The following is an 11,560-nucleotide window of genomic DNA, read 5'->3' on the forward strand; positions in this document are numbered from 1 at the left end:
GAAATTAGACAAACCTCCTTCTTTTAACAACTCGGTAAAAGAAATGCTTTCAATGTTACAGCTGAAAAAAGTGAGCTACAGCAATTCAGTTCAATTTTATTTATACAGCACCAAATCACAATAGCAGTCACCCGAAGGCGCTTTATATTCTAAGGTAGACCCAACAATAATCCTTACAGAGAAAAACTCAGATTCATGGATTTAAAATGGACTCGTAAAGTTTTGGCAAACTTAAAATAAAACAAAAAATAAAATTACATAAAACAAGTTGTACTGAAAATCATTTGTGAACATTAAAATATGCCACAAGTAAAGATGTATAATATTGTTAGAATCTCTTAGCTTCACTTTTAGCTCGCTAGCAAACATGAAATAACTTTGCCAGTGTTGGTCGATGGGATGCCAATAACAGTCCAATTTGATTAATTTACCATGCTGAGCATTGTTACGTTTTATGCATACATACAATTTCCAGTTTAACAAGGGTTGGGATTTTGTTGCGTTAACTTGGTGATGACTTTGCTTACAGAACTGTTATATCGCGAGTGGTGCTTCATATGCCATTGTGGCTACATTGTACATCATAGTCATGCACTTTATTTTTATGTTTTACAGTAACAGACACGCGTTTTCAAGAATACAGGTTTATTGAACTTTTTTAACTGTCTAACATTTCTCAAACAATTGTGAGGACAGAATATTCATTGTATTAATTTCATTTATCATTTTTTAGGTCTACTTAATAAAATTACATGTTTCCAACTTCCTGTACTTTTTTGTATTTATCAAAATATGCTGATATTTTATTTACAATGCTTTCTGTAGACAGTGCTGAACAGAACTGTTGGCAGCTCATTCATTGGTAACAGTTACCAATGAATGAGCTGCATATCTATTGCTCTTCCTCCTCCAGGTCCCAGCAGCTGCTGAATAGGCAGGCATAATTCAGTCAGGTCCGCTGTTCTCCAATCCCCAAATCCAGACTCCTCTACCCAAACTGCCAGACGTAGAAGTGTGATTCATCACTCCAGAGAACACGTGTCCTCTGGAGTCCAGTGCTTTACACCACTGCATCCAAAACCTTTCATGTAAGGCTCGGATGCAGCTGATCAGCCACGGAAACCCGTTCAATGAAGCCGTCTACGTGCTGCTCTCAAGCTAATTTGAAGGCTTTCATTCCCAGTGGTTTTCACTTTGTTATACTACTGGCAGACTGGAATATTCTGCATTGCACAGGCGGGGCATCCTGTAACGGTACCACGCTGGAATGTATTGAGCTTATGACAGCGACCCATTCTTTCACAAATGTACTTAGAACCAGTCTGCAGGCCTGGAGCTTGATTTTATACAGCTGTGTTCCTGGAAGTGATCGGAACACCTGAATTAAAGGATTTGGGTAGGCAAGGGAATACTTAATATAGTTTTATTACATTCAGCCATTCTCATAGATGAAAGATCTGAAAGTGCTGTTTGGAAGTGTTGTTTAGTTATATTAAAAAGTCAAACAGTTATCTGCAGGAAACATTTCAATTAAAAAAAAAAGCTAAATGTCCCAAATGCATAATGAGCTGAAAGAACAGCTTTGCATGAATGATACAGTTCGAAAGTTTGAAATAAGGACCCACGTAATTCAAAAAACAAATAAAGAAAATCAATTAGCAGGAGCTTTTGACACTTAACATACTGTGATGAGCTGAAAGCTCAGTAATGGGTTTAAAATCACTACAACAACAATAATGTCTAAATAATTATGGATTCCTGTCTACGCTTTAACAGTGTCAGCGGCACAATAAAAGGGTTAAGATGAGGGGGCGTCACATTTGAATAATCTAATTTGCTAAATGTGGTGGAGCTCTGTGTTGATTGGCTGTCGGCTTTGTGTATCAGTGACTTCTTTCCTTCACCGTCCGTGACGTTAGTGCTGTCGGTAGTCCCTGTAGGATTCTGATGGTCTTGAGGAACTAGTGCCTTTAACTGAGTAAAAAGTTCATCATCCAGTTCTTGAAGCCTTCTTCTTGTCATGTTAGAGTCAGCGGGGGCAGAGAGACACTGGTACATCTGAAACATAGAGGGTCCCATCAAAACACTGGAGAAAAAAAGTTCCTATTTTTAGGTTCTGCCAGAAACATAAAAAGCCAGACGGCTGACAAAAACTAACCAGCACAGATCACAAACTATCCTCGGCCTCCAGTGAAAGCCAAGAATGAAATTTATTTCAATCAAAGTAATTTTATCCTCAAAAGAAAAAACAATTTCAGGGCTTTCAAAGCCTGATCACATGAAGACGATGGCTGTGTGTAAGCAGCAGGTCTCACCTGGATCATATGTTTGTGCAGTTTGTTGCAATCTAGCAGGGGAAGCTCCTCTGGGAGAGACATTAAAAGGTCCAACACTATGGCACTCTCTGGATGACAAAATGTATTATTAGCAAATGTAAATTCATCAAGTGAAAGCTATAAACAAACTTTCAAGATCGATCCAATATTTTGAGTAACCAGAGGAACAAGAACACAATGCACGTTTCACAGTTTTTCCTTTTTAGTGAAGCTTTGGTCAAAGACAGCACCAAGACTGTTTCATAATAGTGTAAAAGGAGTTCACAGAGTAGGTGTACCCTGGTTTTATATTTTGTTTCTTCAATTTTTAATTAAAAAAATATCAAACTCTTTCAGTCTCTTTGTTGGTCCCTGAGTTGATGGAGCACAGAGAGAAACAACTCCCTGGTTCAGCTTCACCGACGGGTGTTGCCGGCATAAAATGTAAAATAAGCTTCTATTTTTAAAAAAATACAATAAAAAAAACTCTTAGTTTCAACATTTGAGAACTTGTTTTGTACTATTATGAACTGAATATATGCTTTAAAAGATCTATCATTGTCTGCTTTTGTGTTTAGATTTTATGAAGTGTCCAAACAATTTGGGGTCAACTTGTGATGACCAAAATGGTTTCCCGGAGCTTGAGGGTTTTGCACATTCACAGGTTGCCTGATGGGAGGGGACGCTGCTGCAGACAGTTACAGTCAGACTGCAATCACTCCCAAAGACATTGTTGAAGGTAGACAAATAATTGCTGTCGACTTATAGACAGATTGCCATCAGCTGGTTGTATTGTGCTTACTTTCCTACAGAACAAGAAAGTTGTTGAGTGCAAATGAAGTCGTTAAATGTGAACAGACATGAGTTTTCACTATTACAGTTAACTGCTGTATTATTTTATTATTTATTCTATCACAGACTAATACCCGACTGTTAGCAAACTAAACTCTGTCTTACATTTAAGAAGCACATCTTGAGTACAGCTTTACCATGAATAACTTTTGATTTGTTTCTCGTGAAGACATCCTGTTGTTCTGAAGACAGAAACAAACCTTTTTTCATTAACCTCATGAATATTACATTTACTCAAAAACATAAAATACTGACGGGCACCAGTGCAACCCCTCAGCCTCCTGGTAGACACACCTACGGTCTACATTTGAAAATCCTAGATGACGTCATACTTAAGTTTTCACATTCACAAGATATTTTTGGAAAGGTTTACGTGTGAAATTCAGCATGTTCAATGTGTTTGTTGCAAAAGGATTCTGCCATAATATTCAGCGATGCTTACCCATGGGAGTGAGTTGACAATCCTGATTCGGTTTTTGAACTGTACTTAAGAAGCCATAGATCCTCTCAAAGTCCACTACACACTTGACACCAAACATGTCTTTTGTGGCATATTTGTTGGTCCGACCAAACTTGGCATGAAATGCTGTGGCGGAGACGGACTGTGGGAGAGTAGTGGGTGTGGAGCAGCTGGAAATGGCTGAAGAGGCAACAGTGGATAATACAGAACGGGGGACTGAAGTAAGGGTAGTGGCAGAGCAAGAGGCGGGCACATTAAGGCTGGAAGACAAAGACTGAGAGGTGGAGGTGATAGCGATGGTGGTGGGCTGCTGGGTGGTCTTGTTTAATGACCTGCTAAGACTTGGAGATGTCGAAGACCTAGAAGGGGGTTGAAGCGGTCCTTTCTCTGGCGTCGCTGTCAGAGATGCAGTCTGTAGATATACACATGGCTTGTCAGAAGTTTCAAATGTGGGCGCAGGCTGTTGCTGTGGTAGACAGATTGTGCCGTTTGGCATGCTACATACTTGAGATGGTGCTGGCGGTGTTTTGGATGGCCTTGTGGTTGGTGCTGGAGTCTTGGGTGACTGGACTGCCTTTGTGTACGGATGCGGACCTAGAGAGGGACATTTTAAATTTTTAGTTGCAATATATTTTTTCACAATAATATGGCAAATATGGCAAACAAAGACTGAACCCTTTGGCCTCGTCTGGCTCTCTTCCACAGCGTCTTGTGTCATGCCTAACACCCCTCATCCCCAACTAGTTGCAACAGATGGCAGCCTGAGCCCGGCTTTGCTGGGGCTTTCTTCCTGTTAAAAAGTAGGTGCTCCCCATCCAACCTGAAGGAGCTCGAGAAGTTCTGTAAGTAGACTGGGAGAAACTGCCAAAAATAGGTGTGCAAAGCTTATGGTATAAAAACACTTGAGGATGTCATTGCTGCATATTTTGCTTCAACAAAATATTGAGCAAAAGCTGTGAATACTTATACACCTGATATACTTTGCAATAATTTCAAGCAAACTTATCATTTTGTCATTATGGGGTGTTAGGTGTAGAATTTCTGCTATGAAAAATGAATTTAGTCCATTTTGGTCTTGACATTGTAACATGACAAATTGTGGTCCAAGTGAATACTTTATGGATGCACTGTGAACCTTCAGGGGGAATGTTTTTGTTGTTTGTCAATCATTTCACACTGACCTATGAAACACTCAAACATAAAAATATATCTAGATAAATAATGTCAGACAGTCAGACCCTTCAGCCTCCAAGCAGATGCACCTATGGTATGGATCTCTGGATTCCACAGCATTTCTTTATCCTGTCTTCCTTCTCTCACCCCAACCAATCACAGCAGATGGCCCCGCCCCCCCCTGAGCCTTGTTGTGCCGGAGGTTTTCTTTATGTTAAAAGGGAGTTTTTCCTTCCCACTGTCGCCAAAGTGCTGCTCATAGGGGGTCATATGATTGTTGGGTTTCTCTGTATGTATTATTGTAGGGTCGACCTTGGACGACTGTAATTCATTATTATTAGGATGTCCAAAAAACTCCCTGAAAAGCCTTCAGTTAATCCAAAATGCTGCAGCAAGAGTCCTGACAGGGACTAGAAAGAGAGAGCAGATTTCTCCTGTTTTGGCTTCCCTTCATTGGCTTCCTGTTAAATCCAGAATTGAATTCAAAATCCTGCTCCTCACATACAAGGTCTTAAATAATCAGGCCCCATCTTATCTTAATGACCTTGTAGTACCATATCACCCTATCAGAGCACTTCGCTCTCGCTCTGCAGGCCTACTTGTTGTTCCTAGAGTATTTAAAAGTAGAATGGGAGGCAGAGCCTTCAGTTTTCAGGCCCCTCTTCTGTGGAACCAGCTTCCAGTTTGGATTCAGGAGACAGACACTATCTCTACTTTCAAGATTAGGCTTCAAACTTTCCTTTTTGCTAAAGCATATAGTTAGGGCTGGACCAGGTGACCCTGAATCCTCCCTTAGTTATGCTGCAATAGACGTAGGCTGCCGGGGGATTCCCATGATGCATTGAGTTTTTCCTTTCCAGTCACCTTTCTCACTCACTATGTATTAATAGACCTCTCTGCATTGAATCATATCTGTTATTAACCTCTGTCTCTCTTCCACAGCATGTCTTTATCCTGTCTTCCTTCTCTCACCCCAACCGGTCGCAGCAGATGGCCCCGCCCCTCCCTGAGCCTGGTTCTGCCGGAGGTTTCTTCCTGTTAAAAGGGAGTTTTTCCTTCCCACTGTCGCCAAAGTGCTTGCTCATAGGGGGTCATATGATTGTTGGGGTTTTCTCTGTATCTATGAAGCGCCTTGAGGCGACTTTTGTTGTGATTTGGCGCTATATAAATAAAATTGAATTGAATTGAATCAATATAAAGCGCCTTGAGGCGACAGTTGTTGTGATTTGGCGCTGTATAAATAAAATTGAATTGAATTCCAAAATGCCTTATTCTCAACTTATGGCGTTTAAAAGATTTTCAGAAAACTTGACCTCTGACCTTACGGTCAAGTTCCCTGAGATTCAAAGTTGTTGGAAATTTTTAGCTGATACATCTAGATTATCATTTTTTAAAATCCTAGGTGACTTCCTTCTCCAGTTATCACAGTCACAAGATTTTCAGATAACTTGACCTCTGACCCCTGACCTTGGGGCCGAGGTCACTGAGATTTTAGGTAGATATACCTATGATATCAATTTGAAACTCCTACATCACTTCATTCTCGAGTTACCGCATACACGAACTTGAGTGTTGGCATTGCCCACCCTCATTCCATCCAGTGTGATAAAAATACAAGACCAGCCCTTTATGGCTGATTTACCATGAAACCATGAAACAACCAGTTTCAAATTATAGGCCCTTTCTAACTAGCACATAAAAAAAACATGTTAACTGAAATAACTGAGAAAGATAACACAATTTGACAGTACAAAAAATTATATATTTTTGCACCAACAATGTGATTCAAAAAGAGCCATTAGCCAAAAACCTGACGTATATCAGCATACTGTGCAGTGTGCGCTTAGAAAACACTCAGTCAACTGAACAAGTAGTAGCAGGTCTAAAAAACTATCTTCAGCAGATGGACAGTATCTGAAAGTCAAAAACAAGAAATCCAACAAAGACCTGACACAGGACCTGGGAGAGACAACTGATCCATTTACCGCTTACCAAACGTTTATCAGAAATGGTCTCAATACAAGGGTGGCTACAATTAAAAATAAAAAGGAGCGGGCTCTCGTTTCTGGCAGCTGCCACGTTGCCCCACTATCCTGAATACATGATGGTGAGAGGTGGTTGGAGGAGCTACAGGTTTGTACCTTGCACTGGCACCGGTATTGGCCTCAAAGGGATGGTACGACCATCTGTGGGTGGTCTGTGCACCTGGGGAGGGTCACCATTTCTTAAAGTGCAAGGCTCTGTAGATGACACGATCAGCATCTGAAAACACAGAGAGAAACAGAATGTGGGAGAACAACATTGATTCAACCGTGTTTTTAACTACACAAATGTAACTATCAGCAGGAATTTTAAAGGCAAAGAACAGAAAACTTTAGTTTAATTTACATGCAGCAAGAATTATTCCTTGCAAATTAAGACGAGCGACAGTTGCACATTATTGATTTGTCTTTTTTGAAAAAGCTATATTCATTTTTATATCAGCCAAGCTCATGAAGGTGGTACTTTAAGAGCCATATATTTTCTGAGGTGGTACTCATCATAAAAGGTTTGAGAACCGCTGCTCTAGCTAATCTCGATGAACACAAAGGTGTTCCCAGACTAGCTGAGATATACAGTCTCTCCAGCATGTCCTGGGTCTGCCCTGGAGCCTCCTTCTGGTGGGACATACCTGTTACGCCTCACCCAAGAGGCGCAACATACCTGTTACGCCTCACCCAAGAGGCGCCCAGGAAGATGTTAGATGCCCGTACCACCTTTACTGGCTTCTTTCGATGTGGAGGAGTAGCAGCATCCTCCTGGGATGGCCGGAACACTCAGCTCTCTTTTCACCACAATTTTAGGTGCAGCATCTGCGTCACTGCAGCCGCAGCATCGATCTGTCTGTGGATTTCCTGCACCCCCCTCTCTCATCACTCAACAAGACTCCGAGGTACTTAAACGCCCCCACTTAGGACAGTAACTCGTCGTTGACTCCACCCTTTTTCTGGCTAAGAACCATGGCCTCAGACTCAGAGGTGCCGCCTCACACTCGGCTGTGAACCGCTGCAGTGCGAGCTGGAGGCCACCACCTGATGAAGCCAACAGAACCACATCATCTGCAAAGAGCCGAGACGAAATTCTGAGACCACCCAATTTAAATTCTGTCCATAAAAATTTTGAACAGAATTGGTGGGGAAGGAACGAATCCAACTTATTGCTAGCAATGCGAACGAAGCTCTTGCAACAGTTGCATAAGGACCAAATGACTCATAACAACGAGCTAGACGGTCGATAATTCCAAAAGCACCTCTCACAGAATACTCCAAGGGACACGGTCGGATTCCTTCTGCAAGTTCACAAAAGACATGTAGACTGGTTGGGCACTGGCACCCACCCCGTGCTACCTCAAATAAGATTCGGAAAGTACTGGGAAAAATTCTCTGATACAAATATGTGAAACGATATACTTTGAAAAACTTTGTTTTGCCTGTTTGTCTATGAGTCTTTTTCAATTAAGAGATTGTCAGTGGGTCTTTGGGTATAAATAACAGGCTCCACCACTTTCCCCCCTCTTTGTTGGAGACAGCACAAAGCAAAGATGACAATCAGCACAAGGAGACGTTTTACCGATTACCACAGCAATTCAACTTGAGAAACATGAACAGGTAGGAAAGAAGGCTGCAGCTTGACTTGTTAACTGTTGAAGTTCAGTTCTGGCTGCTGGGCTGGGGTCTGAGTAACTTAGCCTTAGCATTAGCATCCTGTCTGTACAGGTGTTTGCAGAGAGCTGAAGTTCTGTTAGCAGTATAATAAGAGATTTGTTTTTCTGTCCTGGATGTAGTTTGCACTTATCATCATGCTCTTGTCCTTTTCTTCAATAAAAATAAAAGTTCAGTCCATATCCACGCTGTAGACTGCGCCACTATTTTTCTCCACAGGCACACAAATTGAAATCAGCTGACTGTACACAAGTGCAAGTAGAACCAATAAGTGGAACCAATAGGCAAGCAGAATAACAATCCCAATGAATTAAAATACTGGGTCTCGTTTCTCCCTACTGATAACAGATCTATCCTGAAGTATGACTGATGGACCTCCCTGTTGTTGTGTGAAGGATTTGTTGTTTACTTAAATTATCACATAAATAAAGTTAAACTAAATTTTAAAAATGCCTACCTGAGAGAAAGCAGTGGAAATAGTTTCCTCAAGGGTTCCCACTAAAGACGAAGCCATGCATGTCCACTCTTCAATGGGTTTTCTAACATTCCTCTCCTCCCTCCTTTGCCTTTTCAGCTTCAACCTGGCATTTAAGAGCACTTTGTTCTTCAGAAGTTCAACCACAGACTGGATCTGAAGGAGGGAAAGGACAGTCCGTGTCTTTATGCACAGTCAGCACACACAGTATAAACAAAAATTAAAAAATATAAACTCAGTACAAAAAGTAAGGAATCTTGTGTTAGATTATTTTTTGTAACAATATTTGGCAATAAACCTCATGCTTTTTAGTCCCCTTAAATGCTGTCATGTTTCTAAGGAAAATGCATTTGCAGCATGGTTACAAAGATGGAAAACTTGCCAAATCTTCTCTACCAATGACAAACAACTTATTCTGACAAGATGCTGACAGTCAGGTCCCTGTGAGCATGGTCACAGTATGCCACGCTGACTGACCCACACCATAGGGCAACCTTAAGCTGGTGTTGTTGGTCCTAAATCTCCAAATTGAAGACCAAGTTCGACATAATGGGAGATGTCAGCACTTAGGAACCATAGGCGGTCTTCTACAGATTTGCAGGATTATATGGCACTCCAGACAATCTAGCATAGACAGCACACGGCCAATCTCTGGCCTCATAAGGCTGCCATGACTGTTTGCACTGGTATTAGCAACATGTGCACTGGAACCTGAAGATGTGGAGGAATATTATCTCTGGTGATGATGAGTCCAGATTCTGTCTATGGCAGTCTGGATACACGGAGGACGCTATGCTGCTTGCTGCACCAATAAGGTGACAGCTTTTAGCTTTTGGTGAAGGAAGTGTGTGATGGTGTGGGATGTCATCTATCTCACTGGAAATCCAAAGTTTGTCATTGCTGGGGACACATATTTCCAGTTTCTTCAGACTTTAATCATCCGATCCAATAAATGACACTAAATTTGAGCTGTTTGGCATTGGCAACGATCTGAAGTTTTTCCTGGGCACAAATACACGTCCCTTACAATTTAAGGGGAAATATACAGATTCAAGACTTATTAACAAGGAGTCCTCCTTGTTTTAGTCCTTCCTTGTTAAAACAAACAAATAACCACTCAAACACATACTTCCTTACTTTCTGTTTATATAAATTAAAAAGGATATTTACGAAAGACTTGTTTTGACTTAAGTACCAACGAAAAGCTTCGTTTCTGTATGAGGGCCGTACCTCTGAAAGGGACCGAGTAGGCAGGTATTTTCTCAGGAAGGCACAGTCGATGTCTGTTTTTCCTGCGGCGGTCCTGCTATTCAGTCTTTTAAGGGCAACAACAAGTTTCTTCTTTTCGTCTCGATGCCACCTGCATTTACCAGAACGTTCCGGCTCAGCGTTCAGTCTGTCAGACCACTTTGTCCGAGTAACGCGAGGATGCGGCTTCATGTTCGCCTGAGTTAAAACGAAATTAACTTTAAGATTCAACACAGGCTCCTGCTACTCACGTATTGCTAGGTAAAGCTCAAAGCAGGAAAACCCAGTGCGCATGCCTTTTGCTCCAAAACTTCCGATAATACATTTTCAGAATAAAAGTTGAATATTTCTATTTGCTACAAATAATTTGTTGTTCAGTGTGCGTTAAACTGAAATGGCATTTATTTGGTCATACAATTAAAGAAAAAGCGTTTCTAATGGCCCAGGCTTATGATTTTTTATTAGATGTGATAATAAAAAATAAAACAAACAAACTGTCTGTCACATCAATATTATACATTAAAGAAAGAAAACTTTTTGCGCTCCACAGGTTTGGAATGTGAAATCAAAGCATTTCGATCCCTTGCTCTCTCTCTCTCTCTCACACACACACACACACACACACACACACTTAAAAAAATTGTTTTTAGCGTATATTGTGGATGAGTGGGTTTTCATTTTATTTTGAAGGTCATACTGTTTCCGGGTAACTTAAGCGCTGACCTCCGAGGTAAAGCGGCATAAAAATATGGGCAAAGCTTCGTGAAGTTCTGATCGCCTGCCAAAAAGTGAGAAAAAAATCACTGCGGGAATTTAAGCTGTTATACGTGACCTGTTGACCTAAATCTGTCAAAAATAGGCCAATCATATCTGTCACAAACAATTTCAAGTATTTAAAGGCCAAAACGAGCATTCCTGTCACTAAGTAGCTGCTGCAGTCAGTGTTTGGTAAAAAAAAATATATATATATATATATATATATCCTTTATTTATCTGGGTAAAAAGTGTAATTCGCATTAAAAAAAAATGTTTTTCAAAAAAGATCTTCCCCCTGAGGGAAGCAGAAATTGTGACAAATATAACATCACAGTTTTATAAGCTTATTTGAAACTTATTTGAAATGACCAGAAAGGACTGGATTGATGACAAAATGGGTACAAATATGCAGTCATAAAGATACTTCAGAAACAGGTCATTAATTTATTTGATATAACCTCTTCATAAATCCTGTCACTACAGTCTGTTTACAAAATTAAAAATTAGATGTATAAAAAAAAAACCCATAAAAACGGAAATCAAATTTTGTCACAACACCTGAATTGAAGATCTTGAAGAT

The 11,560-nt window shown here is 40.6% G+C and overlaps 1 protein-coding gene across 2 annotated transcripts; it reads right to left on the minus strand.

Moving 5' to 3' along the window:
- Positions 1–628: 628 nt before the first annotated feature.
- Positions 629–10,500, minus strand: snapc2 (small nuclear RNA activating complex, polypeptide 2). Of its 2 annotated transcripts, XM_084916823.1 has the most exons (7): positions 10,207–10,500; positions 8,959–9,132; positions 6,942–7,062; positions 4,133–4,221; positions 3,610–4,039; positions 2,316–2,404; positions 629–2,058 (listed from the first exon to the last, which is right to left on the minus strand). In XM_084916823.1, the coding sequence occupies exons 1-7, from the start codon at positions 10,414–10,416 to the stop codon at positions 1,741–1,743; spliced, it is 1,431 nt and encodes a 476-aa protein (XP_084772949.1). In that variant the 5' UTR covers positions 10,417–10,500; the 3' UTR covers positions 629–1,740. The 2 variants fall into 2 exon arrangements, with proteins under 2 accessions (XP_084772949.1, XP_084772943.1); XM_084916817.1 differs by having other exon boundaries at positions 3,610–4,221.
- Positions 10,501–11,560: the final 1,060 nt, after the last annotated feature.

This window comes from Perissodus microlepis, chromosome 3 (genome assembly GCF_051167445.1).
Source record: "Perissodus microlepis isolate ML-2025 ecotype Zambia chromosome 3, ASM5116744v1, whole genome shotgun sequence".
NCBI lineage: Eukaryota > Metazoa > Chordata > Actinopteri > Cichliformes > Cichlidae > Perissodus > Perissodus microlepis.

What these genes read in the sequence shown, in the direction of transcription:
- snapc2 (XM_084916817.1), bottom strand. Translation starts at nt 10,416, where the DNA reads ATGAAGCCGCATCCTCGCGTTACTCGGACAAAGTGGTCTGACAGACTG. An exon ending in TTTCCACTGCTTTCTCTCAG is followed by an intron (nt 7,063 to 8,958) that starts GTAGGCATTTTT and finishes CTGTGTTTTCAG; the next exon opens with ATGCTGATCGTGTCATCTAC. An exon ending in TTGTCAACTCACTCCCATGG is followed by an intron (nt 2,405 to 3,609) that starts GTAAGCATCGCT and finishes TTTGTCATCCAG; the next exon opens with AGAGTGCCATAGTGTTGGAC.